Source organism: Syngnathoides biaculeatus, chromosome 7 (genome assembly GCF_019802595.1).
Source record: "Syngnathoides biaculeatus isolate LvHL_M chromosome 7, ASM1980259v1, whole genome shotgun sequence".
Classification (NCBI taxonomy): domain Eukaryota; kingdom Metazoa; phylum Chordata; class Actinopteri; order Syngnathiformes; family Syngnathidae; genus Syngnathoides; species Syngnathoides biaculeatus.
The window spans coordinates 8,030,189-8,047,723 of NC_084646.1; the positions used below are offsets into that span (position 1 = coordinate 8,030,189).

The 17,535-nt window shown below is 45.2% G+C and overlaps 2 protein-coding genes across 3 annotated transcripts; both read right to left on the reverse strand.

Moving 5' to 3' along the window:
- Window positions 1-2,584: 2,584 nt before the first annotated feature.
- On the reverse strand, window positions 2,585-10,964 carry dio1 (iodothyronine deiodinase 1). Its single transcript, XM_061825387.1, has 4 exons — window positions 9,092-10,964; window positions 7,832-7,975; window positions 5,653-5,852; window positions 2,585-4,071 (listed from the first exon to the last, which is right to left on the reverse strand). Exons 1-4 carry the CDS (start codon window positions 9,426-9,428, stop codon window positions 4,006-4,008), a joined length of 747 nt encoding a protein of 248 aa, XP_061681371.1. The 5' UTR covers window positions 9,429-10,964; the 3' UTR covers window positions 2,585-4,005.
- A 708-nt stretch (window positions 10,965-11,672) lies between these two features.
- On the reverse strand, window positions 11,673-16,836 carry rex1bd (required for excision 1-B domain containing). Of its 2 annotated transcripts, XM_061825389.1 has the most exons (6): window positions 16,675-16,836; window positions 16,221-16,303; window positions 14,280-14,484; window positions 12,193-12,281; window positions 12,000-12,106; window positions 11,673-11,807 (listed from the first exon to the last, which is right to left on the reverse strand). In XM_061825389.1, exons 1-5 carry the CDS (start codon window positions 16,675-16,677, stop codon window positions 12,034-12,036), a joined length of 453 nt encoding a protein of 150 aa, XP_061681373.1. In that variant the 5' UTR covers window positions 16,678-16,836; the 3' UTR covers window positions 11,673-11,807; window positions 12,000-12,033. The 2 variants fall into 2 exon arrangements, with proteins under 2 accessions (XP_061681373.1, XP_061681372.1); XM_061825388.1 differs by lacking the exon at window positions 11,673-11,807 and having other exon boundaries at window positions 11,931-12,106.
- Between the last annotated feature and the right edge of the window lie 699 nt (window positions 16,837-17,535).

Genomic DNA, 17,535 nt, shown 5'->3' on the forward strand with positions numbered 1-17,535 from the left:
ACCATCGAAGTCTGCTCTCTCTCGGACCTTGTCTCCAAAACCAACTCCAACTTTGTCTGTCCCTCTAATGAGCTCATTTCTAATCCCGTCCAACCTGCGAGAACCTCAAAATCTTCATTTCTGCTTCCTGTAGTTTCTTCAGAGTCACTAGTGTCTCTAATCCGTCCATCACGGCCGGCCTCACCACTGTTCTGTTTTCTAAACTTCTCCCTTCGTCCTAGCGGAGGCTCTTCTGTCACATAGAACACCAGACACCCTCCGCCAAACTGTTCCACCCCGCTTGGACCCGTTTCTTCACTTCCTTTCCACACTCACCATTGTTCCGTACTGTTGACCCCAAGTATTTGAAGTCCTCCACCCTCGCCATCTGTTCTCCCTGGAGCTTCACTCTTCTTCCTCCGCCCCTCACATTCACGCTAATCTTCATTCCTCTCCTTTCCAGCGCGTGCCTCCATCTTTCTAATAGTTCCTCTGCCTCCTCCCTGCTTTCACTGCAGATCACAATATCATCTGCGAACATCATCGTCCAACCGCATTCCAGTCTAACCTCAATCTGGCGGCCTATCCATTACTACCGCAAACAGGAAGGGGCTCGGGGCGGATCCCTGATGCAGTCCCGACTCCACCTTAAATTCTTCTGACACACCTCACCGCCGTTCTGCTGTCCTCGTACATGTCATACATACAGTACATATTTTTCCACCACACTCATTCACGCACATGCACATATACTCGGTACCACATCGATACGGCTTTTATCTTTGGTTCTGTACTTAAACAAAGTAGCTGTAATCCACATTTCTTTTTGGGGGGGGGTTCCTAAATGCAGTGCCGCTAATGATGGGAATTTATTGGGGGACCAGGATGAACCCTTTGACACCATTAACGTGACCTTTAACCTGTATAACTAACTAATAAAGGTAACGAAAAACAACAGCGAAATGGAGAACTCGGGACCTCCCAAATAAAAATTGATAAAAGACAACAATAATATCGATCGGCGGGGGTGTTCAGCAAGACTGAAGGAAGTGCCGGAAGTCCTGGGAAGTCTCGGCCAGGCGGCAGCCACAAATTTCCCACGTTCAAACCCCGCAAAATGTAGAAATGAGACTTTTGGGGCGTACTTCCCAAAAGATCTGGAATTGGAACCGCGGTGCGCCGACTTCTCCCATTAGACGTGACATGGCGGCCCTCTTCCGACTGAAAGCACTTTTTCGTTTTCGACGCTCGCGGTGGAAATGCGGCAGAACAAGCCGCGACATGCGATCTGATAAGAAGAAGAATTTCTCTCTCCAGAAGTTGCCCTGCGTGCGACTCGTCGCCCCCCAATTTTGCCCCAAAAGTCCCCCCCCCACCACCACCACCACCACCACCACCATTTGCCTGTTCCGAGAAAATGTCGACAATCTGTCAATTTTACTGTCTGTGTGACCGAAGCCGCGCCAGTCAATTGCATTGCGGGTGTTTGCTCTGGAATTGCTCAAGAGCACGTGATATTCTGCAGCGCCTCGACCCCCCCCCCCCCACACACACACAGTTATTCCGCGCTTCCTTCGGGACACGTTGGGAGCAATTTGCCGTATTCCCGCAAATTTCGAGTGCACCCACGATTCCATTTTTCAGAGGGGAAAAAAACAAAAACGAAATCAAAGTTACATTTTTCAAAAGATTCACACCATTCAAATTTTATGACGATTCCCCGGCAAAATTCAACCGTATTTCAATTAATATTGCACACTTTCCTGCACAAAATTTTTCATACGATTCAAACCAATCTTGAAACTGTTCCGTTCATTCGGGACAACTTAAACATTTTTTCACATTTCTCAAATTCTGACAATGTCACAGTAAAAAAATTCTCAAAACTATTTGACACAAATTTTCACCCCCCACCCCACACACAAAATTTGTCAAGCAATTCATCCGATTCCAAAATGAAAACTTTCCGCATTCCGGCGATGTAAACCCACTCCGTTGGACAGCTCATTCCATATTTTTCAGTCTTGCACATTTCCCAATTCAATGCGGACATTTTACGTGTTGACCGCCTGCTTCCCCTTCGTCTAAAAAAGTCCGCCGTGAAACCATCTGGCTCGTGACATCACCCATTCAGGGTAAAATTCTCATCCATTTTCTTACCTGCTCATCCTCACGAGGAGTACTGGAGCCTATCCCGGCTGTCAACGGGCAGGAGGCGGCGTACACCCCGAACTGGTCGCCGGCCGATCACAGGGCTCATAGAGACAAACAGCCGCACTCTCAATCACACCTAGGGGCAATTTACAGCGTCCAATTAATGTCGCATGTTTTTGGGACGTGGGAGGAAACCGGAGTGCCCACCCGGAGAAAAGCCACACTTGCAGGCACGGGGAGAACACGCGAACTCCACACAGGCGGGTCCGGGATCCAACCCGGGACCTCAGAACTGTGAGGCCAACCCTGTACCAGCAGATCGACTGTTCACCCCATTCAAGACATTTATGGGTATGAGTGATAACATTCCCAAAAATTCCTTCATGTACAGATTTACCTACGCTATATCAAATAAAAATTGTCCAGTAGATTAAAATCCAAATTATTAAAACAAATGTGAGCATCGCATCAACGTGGAGAGCACTTTTTATTTTTATGACACTGCAATACAAAAAAAATGTATTAGATGCAAGACAGCCAAGATCCATCACAGGCGGCTCAACTTTCAAGCCTTCGGATTTGAGCTCCCGGAGGTTTGCGCCGCAATCGTCATGTAAAAAGCGGCCGAGTGTGAAGAGATTTGGCGCGTCGTTTTATTTTGAAGGTAAATGCCGACAGGCGGCATCCCCTATTACAAAAAAAAAAAAAAAAAAAAAATAATAATAATAATCCAGAGTCGTTCTTGAACTGTCAAAACGTAAACATTCGCAGTGCTCAACAACTTTATTAGCACAATCCTAATTTAAAAACCTAAAAAGATTCAAATCAAAATGGCCGACTTTAGGACATTCCGGTGTCAAATCTGACGTCCCTGCATTCATAAACTTTTATGTTTTTTTTTTTTTTTTGTGAAGGAAGAAAAGGCCTAATGATACGATAATTAAGTACCGTAATTCCCGGCCTACAAGTTAGTCTTAGCGCCGCGGCGTTAGCACTGCCGGGTTAGCACCGCCCCGTTAGCGCTAGCACCGGCGCGTTACTGTTAACAGCTCCGCGTTAGCATTAGCACCGTCACGTTAGCGTTAACAGCGCCGCGTTAGCGTTAAACTTTCTGTGTAGCGAGATTTATCACCAGGTGATCTCAGTAGGCCGCAAAATACGGTATTGTTTTTTTTTTTTCTCCAAGAATTTTCCTTTTTCATTTTATTTACAAACAAAATACAATAAAAAATAAAGTTTCATCTTGAAAATCCCTTGTTCAGAATGACGTTCTTCCCTTATTAAACTCGAATACATGCTTTTCATATTTTCACTCGATCCTTTAAAAAAAATGACAATTTTAATCCGGTGGGATTAGGATTTTTTTAATCCTGATAAAAAAGGTCTTTGCTCGTGTTAAAGATGAAAGATAACTCTTTGTTTCTTGAAGAAAAATGGAACTTTATTCTTATATTACAACTGTTTTTCTCCGGGCTTCAAGCCGTCCGAGATTTGGCCCTCGGACAAAGTCATTTGGTAATAAATTTGCTCAGCACTTGCGAGTCTACGTTTCCCCGCCGTTGAGTCGCGGCCGCGATCTGATCTCCAAAAGTCTGCGTTTCGCTCTATCGGGGCGCAGAGTCCGCGCGGTTTTATCTGCGGCCGTCACCAAGAAACGCAGACGAGCCGAGACCAGGTCCAGCTCGGGGGACACGCCGCGCGAGAGTTTTGAGCGTGAGCGCGTGTTGCCATGGCGAGGGGGGGGGGGGGGCATGCCGGCCGGCTGGCTGCCCCAAAAAAAAAAAACACAAAAACTGCGACTAGCGAGCGCCGTCTAGTAAGGATTAGCGAGCGGAAAAGGGAGACCGCGAAGCGCGGGAGGCATTTTGCGTCCTACTTGATCTTCTCCAGCACAGAGCGCACCTCCTGCGGTTTGTAGCCCCAAGGCCCCATGCCCCCCTGCGGAAAACACAAACATCACAACAAAGTCTCCATCCGTACTCCTCGCGGGCTCAAAAAGGCAGCGCTGAATTCGCGTCACCTCGGAAATGTATTTTCGCATCCCTGAAATTCCCGTCAATCCGCACGCCGGCTTTTTCCAATTTGAGTATTCTCGGAAATGTCGCGACGCTGACGCGCGTTTTAAGATTTGGATTTGCCGGTTGCGACGAAGTACTTTTGCCATGGCGGTTGCGTCTTTGTCTTTGAAATGCAGCGTAGACGAACAGTAAAGACGAGAACTAAGAAGGGCCTCGGCGCAGTACCGGTGTGACGGTCTGAGCGCTCCCCCCCCGTGCTGAAAAGTCTCCTTGTGATGGATGCGCACGCGTTACTAACAGGGGAACTCCCGGTACACGGCCGACGCTTCCCCCGGTCTCGTAGTTCCCCTTCTTCTACATAGAGGGAGCTAACATACGTTATATTCCAACCTTTAAACAAAAGTTGATACAAAAAAAGATATAGACATATATGTACGTTCGCTGTGTTCGTCTTTCCGAGATGTCCAGAGCGAACGTGAACGCCTCGGATGGGGACGTTTCAGACTGGCCGGAAGTTTACAAAACACACGCGCATGCGCGTTAATCACAGGGAGACTTTTCAGAACCGGGAGCGCTCGGACCGTCACACGGGCGAGCCAAACGATTCCTCGGCTCTCCGCAGGCTCCGGACACGCGATTGGCGTGAACCGAGAGGACGTCGACGTCCGCCCGCCCGGCCGAGTTTCCCCGTCACGAAATTTGCACGGAAGGAGGCGGACGTGAGACGTGGCAGGCAAAATGTTGCTTCGCCTCCTTCTTCTACAAGGAAATCCAACTCAAAAGTGCAAACACGCAAATTTTCCTTTTTCCTCGTGGGATGCGGGTGAATTTCCCTTTAAGGCATCATAAAAAAAAAAAATGAACTCAAACTGTCATTTATAATCAAAGTGTTTGACTTCTTTTTTTGCCTCTGAATTTTTTTTTCATACATTAACTTGCATCGACCTCAACAGAAAGAAGCGATTTTTTTTTAAGGAAACCACTGCGTACTAATTACATATCAGTGCGGAAATCTAATTTTCCCAGTCAGGATTATTGAAAAATCAGATGCCGAGAATCTGAGTCAACTAAATCCATTTTTTTTTTTTTTTAATTTCCCACAACATTACTAGTTTCTCTGATTTGACAATTTCAAGTTTTGCGTCAAATGAAGTTTTTGTTTTATGCTTTGAACTACTGACAACTCCCAAATTCCAAACAAATTTTGAGCGCTTATTTGCATAAAATGAAATATGGTTGCGTATTTTGTTGGACTCAAGTTTTGTTTTCCAGAGCTACGTACATTATATTTATTTACATGTTAACCGCCTCCTTCCACATTGTCCAAAACATTCCGCCGTGAAACCGTCTGGGTCGGGAGATGACCTATTTTCATATTACATGCTACTTCTGTTAAAAACTTTTTTTTTTTTGGGGGGGGGGGGGGGGTCATTCAGGATTTCTTTTTTTAACGATTTATGTATACGTTCTAGCGCTTCCTGCCGCGTCAAGCGGGTCTGACCTTGTAGAGGACTTTGCCCTCTCGCAGCACGTAGAGCCTCTCGGGCAGCGCCCCGTACTCCACGGAGGCGGCGTTGCTCATTGGGTCCAGCACCACCTGGCACAGCGGGTCCTCCTTGATGAGGATGCGCGCCGCCGCCATCCTGTCCTCCAGGGTCTGGTGCTTCTGGACTTGGATGTTGTTGGTGAAGGACCAGCCGTCTGAAACCGAAAAGTACGGTCAACCGGCGCTTCGACAACAGACAACAGGTTCGACGTCCCGGACCGCAAAAGGTGGAAAAAACAAAAGCATGCTATAGGGAGACCATATCATTGAGTTTATTATTATTATTATTTTTTTTTTTTTAATAAAGTTTCTGTTAAAAAAAAAAAAATGGAAGCATGTCTCGTCGTGCCTGTGTATGTGCCTTTAACAGATTGTGTGCCAGATGAACTGCATCAACTTTTCTCATGACGCTGACGCACATTTTGTACTAACCGCAGAGACCCGCAGTACTTGAGTACTTACATGTGATCAAACACGGATTTCGAACGTGCTTCGGATACGCCCCCGCTCAGGAGATGTTTATTAAAAAAAAAAAAAACCGAGAGACCAACTGCCACCGATGGATTTTGAGCCGGTTATGGAACGGTAGAAACGCACAAATGCAAAACCAATTGGCCACGAATCACTCGGACGGACCAATCAATGCCCTGCCCGGAGATGCTGCGGTGCAAAAACTCTCCCAGACTCGCCCTCTCTAGCACAGGTTTCAGGAAGACAACAAAGCGGACCCCCCTCCTCCTGGCCAAACCAGTTCTCAAGGGACCTTTTTGTTTTTTTTTTGTTTTTTTGTAATCAGGTCTTGTAAATGTTCTTCCGATGTGAACTGGAACAATTATTAATGATTTATGGCGTCAGGTGGTGATGTCATGCCAAACCCGCTTGGAGGAATTTAGCGCACCAGGCTTCAGTTTCTAAGGGGGCGGGTATCTTCGCCCCTTTGGGGCACTGCCCTGTTCCGAGAATTCAATCGGAACTCCATCAGTGCCCGGTGCTTTCCTCAGCAACCCTCCAAAGCTTGCATCTCGTTATTTGGGACACGGCGTCGAGAGGGGGAATCTTCTCCTCGGTGTTGGTGCGACGGCGGTCGTCCGGCACGGTCCCACCGCCGACCTGATCCCCCCCCCCCCCCCCCCCCGAGGTTGAGAGTCCACTGCGCTAAGCGGCGCGGGCCGATAAGCGACCAGACAGCGCAGCTCTCGGGCAAATGAGGTTTTGACCAGCGGCCTCTTGCACAACGCTGGCCGGTATTCGTTACATTGCCGTTGACGGGAGTACAGTTCAAAGATGTGAATCAGCCATGAGTGAAGTTGTTCAAAAACCGGTTACGCTGGTTTGAACGCTCCACATTCTCCCCAGTGGTGGAACCATTCACAGGACTGCAGCCAGCGCTAGTTACCTTTACTCAGGACACTTGGGAGCTTTTTTTTTTGGGGGGGGGAGGGGTTTAACGGCGTTTCAATCCACTTCAACGGGGAACATTCTTTGGCTATAGAATGAATAAATATAATATATATGAATGAATATAATGAATTACCAGCTTGGTCACGGAAGGAATTTAACTTAGAAATCAAGGAAACACCGCATTCCGAATCAATGTTCTCTCATAAAGTTAACAGAAATGTTAACAACAAAAACAAAACAGTTTTTCCTAAATTAATATTGAAAAGTAGCACTAACGTCGATAAACAAACAAGGGAAAAGTGTAACTTGAAATTGAAGAGCAATGACTGCACATGTTGGAGCGTTTGTGTCTCAGGTGTGTGCCTTTAAGGGGTGTGGCTTGGTGTGTGACATCAGGAGCCAGAATGAGTTTGCGTGTGAGCGCCCGGACGTGAGCGGTGGCCTACATCTGCATTTAGTTTGACTGCTCGTCCAGTCCAGCACACGGCGTGAAAGTGGGGCATTGTTTTTTTTTCCTTTTCTTTTGTTCCACTTGACATATTGATCAATTTTTTTTCCCCAAATTTTCCATCTTGGTCTCTCTCTCTTTTCTAAATCTCCTAAAAAAACACGGCATGTGTGTACAGTTTTGAAATCCACCGTATACGTGAACGGGACGACGCTGATTGCAAAAAATGCGCTTAAATGTTGCAACAAAAGCAACGTTTTACGGCACGCGCCAGCGGCAGCCCACCCGTCGAGTGCGCCTCCTCGATGTAGACCACCAGAAAGTCGGCCACGTCGCCAAAGTCCCGGACGAGCTCCTTGAACAGGTCCAGCTTGAACATGAACGGCGGTCAGGTGCAGCTCCCGAAGCTCAGCACCAGAGGCCTCGAACCTGCACGCACAGCCAGGAGGGGGCGCATGTTTGCAGGGGGGGGGGGGGTTGGAAAATTACATTAATTAGAAATAAAATGATTGCAGGAAAATTTAGTGTAATTTATTTTTTTTAATTAAACCATTTCACATCTTCAATATAAAATGAAGAATTTGGAAATAGTGTGTACTTTCATTGCTTGTGAACACAACTTAACAAAAATTATTTGATATCAAATGAGTTTTTATTTTTTCAAATTCTTGTTTCAAGAACTATAAATAAATGAATAATCATATGAATTCAATCATTGACAAATTTATTACCATTAAATATACCAGAAATATGATCCATTTAAACTGATTTTACGGTGTTATTTGAAAAATACAGATTACATTTTTTGAACATAAAAATGAATGAATTTTTTTTCCCCCAAAAGCTTTTTAAAAATGTAGAATATTTTGGGTTACAGTAATCATAAATACCACAACTTTTATATTGGATATTTTTTTCATTTAATCAAATTATTCCTAGTATTTATAATCAATAAGAAATCTGGTGTATTTAATCACTGGCAAATGTATTATAAATTACGAATGGTAAACTGCAGAGAATTATTTTATCACAATGATCATTTCCATAAAATTGTATGTTTGTAAAAAAGAAAAGTAGAATTTCACATTTTTTAATTTAACCATTGGTAAAATCACTAGCTGGGGTGTCGATTGAACTCTTCTCCCGCAGGAGCTCGACATTAAAAATTGCAAGAAAGATTTTTTTTTTTTAAACACAAAACGCTAAGCGGGCGTTGGAATTTAATTTATTTCACTGACTGTTAAGTTTCTTTACGTTTTTTTTAACGCCACCTGCGGCGTTTCCTTTGAAATATGAAGGCTTTTTTAATTTTTTTTTTCTATTTTCCATGTAACCAAGAACACGCATCACTTGTTTACTTGTGCATTTGTATGGGGAATATTGATTTTATCATCATTTTCGTCGTAAAGTCCACCTACTGCTCACCCACACTTAAGGAATAGGAATAATATCCTCCTAACCGAACAAGCACCACACCTGTCTGCTGGAAACCAAGCAAAATTATTAATACAGTCTGACATTTTTTTTTTTTTTTGTAGCCCTCACCTCGGAAGAAGTTGCCGATGCTGCTCTGCCGGCCGTCCATGGTGACCACGGGCGAGTCCGGCGCTCGCCCCCCGACGAACGCCTTCTGCCCCAGGGACGCCCACATGTGCTCCGCCGCCGTTTTGACGAACTTGGAGGTCAGGAACGTGGGCCCCCAGTCCTCGTACGTGAAACTGGGATTCTGGTTCATCGTGGTCCTTTCGTTCAACTTCAGGATCGCCTTCTTGGCCAGGGCCGGCGAGATCCAGTGAACGACGCGCAGGACCACGTTCAAGCACAGCACGTAGAGGAGCATGAAGCCGGTCCGGACGTACATCGACAGCTTCTGGGCCAACATGACCGCAGCGGCCGCAGTCGAGTCGCCGAGTGCGGGTGCGAGTGCGGCGACGGCGGCGGCGGCGGCGAAATAGCTTACAAAAGACACGAGTGATGCCTTCAGGGGCGGGGAGGGAGGAACGAGGAGGACGGAGGCGGGAGCGCGAGCCGCCTTCACGCGCGCCTCGGACTTTCCAACGCCACCTGTTGCGGAAACTTACACAACGGCACGGAAGCGAGGTTTTCAACCGAAAACCTCCAAACGCCAACGTAAAATGACCATTGAAGGTTGAACCTGTACGAACAAGTATTAATCTGCAAGCTGTTTATTTGTAAAAGGAGCTTTAGCAGAGAATACTACTGCCAAGGTACTCAAGAGAGGCAGGCAGGAGAGTACTTGGGGTGCCTTCTAATAGGAAATGGGGAGAAGGTGACTTGGTGGTGGAACCGCAAAACACAGGAAGTCATCCGAGCGAAGAAGAACTGCGACACGGAGAGGACGGAGGAGGGGCGATGTAGGGCAAAGGTAGAGGTAGAGAAGGCTAAACAAGAGGCATACGACGACAAGTACAACAGCTTGGATACGAAAGGATCTCTACAGGTTGTCCAGACAGAGGGATCGAGATGGGAAGGATGTGCAGCAGGTAAGCCTGATTAAGGACAGCGATGGAAATGTCTTGACTGGTGCCAGTAGCGTGCTAACGAGATGGAAAAAGTACTTTGAGAAGTTGATGAATGAAGAAAATGGGAGAGAAGGAAGAGTAGAAGAGGCAAGCGGGAAGGACCAGGAAGTGGCAACGATCAGTAAGGCGGAAGTTAGAAAGGAAAATGGAAAGACAGTTGGTCCCGATGACATACCGGTGGAAGTATGGAAGCAATTTGGAGAGGTGGCTGTGGGGTTTTTGACCAACTTATTCAACAGAATACTTGGGGTCAACAATCCAGAGCAATGCAGAGTGTGGTAAGGAAGTGAAGAAACGGGTCCAAGTGGGGTGGAACAGTTGGCGGAAGGTGTCCGGTGTTCTATGTGACAGAAGAGTCTTCTCCGCTAGGGTGAAGGGAAACGTTTATAACCAGGAAGTGGCAACGATCAGTAAGGCGGAAGTTAGAAAGGAAAATGGAGAGACAGTTGGTCCCAATGACATACCGGTGGAGGTATGGAAGCAACTTGGAGAGGTGGCTGTGGGGTTTTTGACCAACTTATTCAAAGGAATACTAGCGGGAGAGAAGATGCCAGAAGAATGGAGGAAAAGTGTGCTACTCCCCCCTGTTTCAAGAACAAAGGGGATGTTCAGAGCTGTGGAAACTACAGAGGAATAAAGATGATGAGCCACACAAATGAAGTTTTGGGAACGAGTAGTGGAGGCTACACTCAGGGCAGAAGTAAGTATCTGCGAGCAACAGGATGGTTTCATGCCGAGAAAGAGTAACACAGATGCATTATTTGCCTTGAGGATGCTCTTGGAAAAGTACAGAGGTCAGAAGGAGCTACTTTGTGTCTCTGTAGACCGAGAGGAAGCCTACGACAGAGTACCATGAGAGGAACTCTGCTGTGTCAGAAGTATTTAAAGTGGAGGTGGGACTGCATCAGGGATCCGCCCTGAGCCCCTTCCTGTTCGCGGTAGTAATGAAGAGGCTGACAGATGAGGTTAGACTTGAATCCCTTGGACCATGATGTTCGCAGACGATATTGTGACCCGGACTGAAAGTAGGGAGCAGGCGGAGGAACAATTAGAAAGACGGAGGCACGCACTGGAAAGGAGAGGAATGAAGATTAGCGTGAATGAGAGGGACGGAGGAGGAAGTGTGAGGCTACAGGAAGAACAGATGGCGAGGGTGGATGACTTCAAATACTTGGGGTCGACAATACAGAGCAATGGTGAGTGTGGTAAGGAAGTGAAGAAACGGGTCCAAGCGGGGTTCGACAGTTGCCGGAAGGTGTCTGGTGTTCTATGTGACAGAAGAGTCTCCGCTAGGATGAAGGGCAAAGTCTGTAAAACAGTGGTGAGGCCGGATTAGAGACGGTGGCCCAGAAGAGACAACAGGAACCAGAACTGGAGGTAGCAGAAATGAAGATGTTGAGGTTCTCGCTCGGAGTGAGCAGGTCGGGTAGGATCAGAACCGAGCTCATTAGAGGGACAACCAGAATTTCACTCGCAATCTCTTAGTGGCACCACCTCAACACCCAAACTAAAGCCACAGATTGAGGATGACGCCTGGAGTGGAAGCTCCTCCTCCCACTTCAACATAGAACGCGGTCTTGAGGTTTGTGTTCAGCGATCCCCTGCTTCAAAGGTGACGATGACGCCACACTTGTACTACTGCTGTCGACCGCAGCTCACGCTCAGCACTCACGCAGACTCACAGACATCAAGCGCAAACACCCGACCAGGCTCCGCCTCTTAAAGGTAAATGCACACACACACGCAATCCAATAAATTCAGTATTTTCTTGTCATTGTATGTTTGGATTTTTTGTGTGTATGTGTGTGTGTGTGGGTAAGTCAAAGTACATTTGCAACGTATTTCACAGAAAACTTATATTATTTGCCTTTACATATTTACACAAAAAAAGAACACTACGAAAAGCTGACTTGTGCCCATCGGCCCAAAGGAGGTCTCCGCCCGTCAGTGGCTCTCCTCGGAGTCGTACTTGAAGTCCTGCATGATCTCGCTGAGCGCCTCCTGGGTCTTGACGATCCTGAACAGTCGCAAGCACACGGGCGCAGTGACGTAACGGTGGGCGACGTAACCGCGGGCGACGTAACCACGGCGACCGGCCCTCACTCCTGTTTGAGCCGCCGGACGGTCTCGAGACTCGTCTCGTCTTCCGGGTGGTCCTGCGCCCGCTGTCGGGCCAGCTGCAGTTGAGCTGTCTGAACGCAGAAAGCACAACTCAAAGACGGTCGCGCAGACGTCAGAAAAATTAAAATAAATACAATAACTAATTGGCTGGCGACCGTCGACAGCTGGGATCGGCTCCAGCGCTCCCCGCGACCCTTGTGAGGATAAGCGGCAAAGAAAATGGATGGATGGACGATAACTAAAAAAAATGATTTGACATTCTTCTAAGCCACTGTAACATTACACGGAGTTTGAACAAGAACACTGCACTGAGCTGTAGGAAAATAAAAATAGAAATTCAAAATGTATATGAAAATATACCTCAATATTAATATTAAAATTTAGATACTGACTGGAAATATTCAAAAAAAAATCACTTCAAAGTTAATTACAACAGCACTGTAAATAGGCAGTGATTCACTTCATTTTCACTAAGACAGAAGTTCTTTTATTAATTTTTGTAATTGTATCACAAGCGCAATATTGAGGCCTGGTGCGCGTCTTAAAATTGCGCGCCCTCTTGTGGCGATTCGGAAAAATGCATTTAATTGACAATAAGCACTAATCAGTACAAAATGAAGGCAGCTTGTATAGAAATCATGCGTGAAGGTCAAAGAAGTGACTTTGAACTGTTGTGGAATTATTTTGTTTGCGCAAAATTGTAAAATGGGAAATTTAAAATATGGAAGGACGAGGTCATTTATGCAAAACATAATTGTTATTGTGACCATGCGGTAACGTGACGAATAGTTCCGAAATGTATGGAAAACTTTGAAGTTGGAATTCTGTGAACCCATCAAGAAATGTGGAATGTGCAGCTTCATGTGTGATATGGTTTTTAATTAATTTGGGGGAGTTTGAAGGTGAAAAGTGTGAAGGTGACAATCGTTGGAATATCAAAAATTGTTTTCAGCAATTCTTTTCAACGATCTCAACAGTTTGAATTTAGCGTGAACAAAAAAAAAGTTGCCAGTCACTCACTCCAATTTCATTTTTGTTCAACAGTGCCTTCATCTTCGTGCTGATGAGCAATGCAAAACGCCATCAACAGGCTAACGCGGTGTCATAACCCTTTAATGAATGGATATCTGAACACAAACGGTGGAGCAACAAGGCGGCACGGTGGAACAGCTGGTAAAGCGTTGGCCTCACAGTTCTGAGGACCCGGGTTCTATCCCGCCTGCGTGGAGGTCGCATGTTCTCCCCGTGCCTGCGCGGCTTTTCGCTGGGCACCTCCCAAAAACATGTGAAATTAATTGGACGCTAAACTGCCCCGAGGTGTGATTGTGAGTGCGGCTGTTTGTCTCTATGTGCCCTGCGATTGGCTGGCGACCAGTGCAGGGTGTACCCTGCATGCCTCCTGCCCGTTGACAGCTGGGATAGGCACCGGCACTCTCCGTGACCCTTGTGAGGATAAGCGGCAAAGAAAATGTATTGACGGACGGACAGACAGTGGAGCAACACATGTAGCCGCTACCACAAAACAGGCATATATTCTTTATCCTGTGGAAAGAATGACTGTAGTGTTGTACTGATGAGCAAATTAGAATAATATAATATATACATATAATAAATAGCAGATCTGCTTGTTTGTGTGTAAAAAAAAAAATACTTCCACTCATTGAAAAAAGGCCCGTCAATCAGCTCCGTACACAAAAGTGCCATTCCTATAAAACTCGAGTGACCACAAAATATCTCGCGGACCGCCAGTTTGAGACCCCTCTGATATAGTTACATTTTTCTTAAAATATTTGTTTTTTTTGTGGGCAAGATGGAACAGGTGGACAGTTCCACTCATTCCATGATAAAAATTTGTTTTTTTTTTTGTTCTATTGGGAAAAAACAAACTGGAAGAAAAAAAAAAACACCGATTGGCTGTTTAATCCACCACTTATTCGAGGACTCTTTTGGATTTAAAAATGTTTTTTTTTTTAAAATTCTATTTCTCATAACCGGCGTTCCTCGCTCATCAACGTCCCGCCCGGTTCCGAGCGCCGTGTTGGTAAATCCCACAGAGGACTCGAACTCACCAGCTGGAGCTTGCGCTTCTCTCGGCACTGCAGCTTGTCGACGTGTTCCGACAGGTCGGGCCGGTCCAGGCGGAGCCGCAACTCGTCCTTGATGTCCAGAACCTCCTTGGAGATGCCGCTGAAGGCCAGCGTGATCTGGTGCACCAGCTGCTTGTAGTGCTCAAAGTCGTAGCGGGGGCCCGTCTTCAGGTAGGCCTCGTGGCCTCTGCGACGACAGGAAATGAGGCGGCGTCACTTCACGCTTCACCGCCCCCGCAAATTTTCGTTTTGATTCGATATGAATAACGTGACTTTGTTCGTTGAGCTGTGACAAAAAACCCCCCAAAAATTTCCAACATTTGGGCACATATTTTACACAGGGAAAAAATCTCAGTGCGCACAACCAACAGGTAGATGGATTGGATAACAAAAGTCTAAACACCCGCGATATAATCCCAGTTGTTTTTGTGATATTAAAAAAAAATGGGCAAATCATTCAAAAATATACGCCATTATGTGACCTGTACAACTCGTGTCGCTCACATTTGAAAAATGTACCAGTGTGGTCAGTCAAAGTTGCGGGTGTGTGTTCCGTTTGTAATTATGAGTGTACCCCTTTAAGAGCGGAGGGGGGCGGTGTCAGGTAAACAAGGAAGTAGAAGTCAGCTGAGCAGCAGCTCGTTCTCCGAGACCGTGCGACAACTGCGCGATTGCGCAGTGGTGCAGCTTAGACGGAACATTGGCCAAACTACACAAAATAAGCGGCGCCTTTCAATATCTATTTTTTTTTTACTCTTAAATTTTACGTGCGTGATTTTTCGTGTTCGACTGTGCAGATTTGCGAGCGCGATGGCGTGCGTACACACCCGTGAAATCACACTGACTGCAACTCAACTGTTCTTTTTTATTTTAAACGGTGATATCATTGTTGCACAAGTGTGCACACCCTTTTTTATAACTCAGTAAATGGGAGTCCTCACACACCTGCCATAATTTCAAGTGGCTCTGATTAATGCAAAAAATAAATTTCAGCTGCTCGAGAAGGCTTTTCACCATATATCTTCCTAATTCTATCAGAAGCCAAAAGATTTTATGCTTTTACTGCTTGCTATTTTGAACTATTCATAATTCCTCACACATGGTTTAAGGCACAGGTGCCAAACTTAAGGCCCGAGTCCAAAATCCAGCCCGCCACATGATTTTATGTGGCCCGCAAAGGCAAATCATGTACGTCAACTTCCGTGATTCTTGTTCAAATGTGTACCAAAATTTCAAATGGTCATATCACAAATCATAATCTTGAGGTATTGCAAGTGTTTTTAACGTCACCAAACATCAGCAATGGTTGAAAACCCCATTACCCTTGAGTTCTGATTCCAAAAGTAACTCGTAAATCTCACGCGTCAATATGATGAGGTGATAAATGACTTTTATGGTTTCAGAGTCATAACGGCCCTCTGAGGGAAACTCGAACGACAATGTGGCCAGCGACAAAAATGAGTTTGACACCCTTGCCTTTGGCGCGGGCAGCGTGGGATCGATTCCCGCTCAGGGCGTAGTCCGCCTGAAGCTAGCAGGGATGGGCTCCAGCTTTCCCGTGACCCTTGTGAGGATAAGCGGCTTGAATAAAATTACTCCCAAAAGCATGATCCATCCATGATCCATGTTTTTGGGATTACAGCTCCCAAAAAATCCAACCTTGGTTTCATCAGATAATAAAATCTTGCAAAATTGTGGGAAAACATTTGAACTGGGGTCATCCACGATAGATAGATGAACAAATATAGATTTGTAGTAAATAAACACCTCCCAAAAAATTTTAATAGAAAAAAAAAAATGAGTGAAACCACTGAGAATGAGAGAGATTATCAGGTGTGCGGTGAGATAGCAACCAGATTCACTTGCAAAAAAAATGGATCCAGTACATGATACGACGGAATCGTTACAAGCAAACAAACGTACTCCTCAAAGAGTCGATAGGCCTCCAGACGCTCTGACTGCAGCTGGTAAAATCTTTGGATCAGCGCTTTGGAATCAGTGGAAACCTGCAAGAAAACAGTCACGTTGGAAAAAGCAAAAAAGTTATCAATACTTCGTTACATGACTTGAGTACATACAATCCATTATGCCGAGTTTCAGAAAAAAAAAAAAAAAAAGGTACAGTGAAGAAATGACTGGAAAAATCCATTTGTTCTCTTACTTGGGAAGTTAGGTACATTTCGCTCTTTTCTTTTTAAGAGTTGAACCAATACTTCTACCGTCAGAAGATTTTAGACTCGGTTTATAACTCTATTATTGAATAAACGAATGCCGACGTGCTAATACTTGAAAAAAAGACCACAGTAATTTTCTTAGCTTGCCACACGTGCGTCGCTTTAAAAGTTTCTACATATAACAACATGACGTAATTACTTACCATATTCACTTGTTCAGAAACACACTTATTGTCTGAAAATGACGATGAAAGAATTCAAATGTTGACAATCACGTTCTTCCAAATTTTGTTTCGAGTTTAGTCATCGGACTGAGTAGACGCGCACTTCCGCGTGGAAATGACGTCACGACGCCACATCCGTGTTAGTTTGAAGGGGCTTCAAAATAAAAGATTTGCTGACAACGATAAACCATCTCCTTTTGCAATTTCCCATATTACTTGTTCATAATGAGGACCAAATGTTTATATTATTACATTTCACGTCGCTCTTTTTGTCTCAAGCCGTCTGCCTACCCACGTGTGATGATGATGTTATCCTACCAATGTTAGAATTGGCTTCATAATTAAAGACAATAACCAACCGTGCTGATTAAATGCGTTAACTTGTAACCCCTCAAAAAATTAAAACACTAATATACGAGTTTCTGATGAGGACATATAATATTTCGAACACGTTGTTTTCCGCGTTTCTCCCGTGGAAATGACGTCACACAAGTGTAACTATTTTCTGAGAGCTTCAAATTAAAAGACTAACGGAACAGCAATAACCCGTCTCCAAAAGTGTTTGGACAGTGCCGCATTCAACACCATATCACTTATTTCAGTAATATTAATAACAATTGGACGTTAAAAGCCTTCTTAAATGCGAAAATCCCTGCTCTAGAGCTTCCCGATGTTTTGGAAACCACAAGATCTCTGCGATACAGTTTTGTGTTTTGCTATTGTGTTAAATAAGAATATAAAAATGGCTTGTGCGGGTTTCAAACTGCTTGCAAGATTTGAATGTAGCCTTACTGGAATATTCTAGCCGAGAGAACCCGTAGAAACTGTATTTCCATTTCT

Bases quoted from the DNA above. Each gene is read 5' to 3' on its own strand.
- rex1bd (XM_061825389.1), bottom strand. The intron at 14,485-16,220 runs GTACGTTTGTTT...CTGTCGTCGCAG, and splicing joins GCCTATCGACTCTTTGAGGA to AGGCCACGAGGCCTACCTGA. The intron at 12,282-14,279 runs GTGAGTTCGAGT...TTCTGCGTTCAG, and splicing joins AGAAGCGCAAGCTCCAGCTG to ACAGCTCAACTGCAGCTGGC.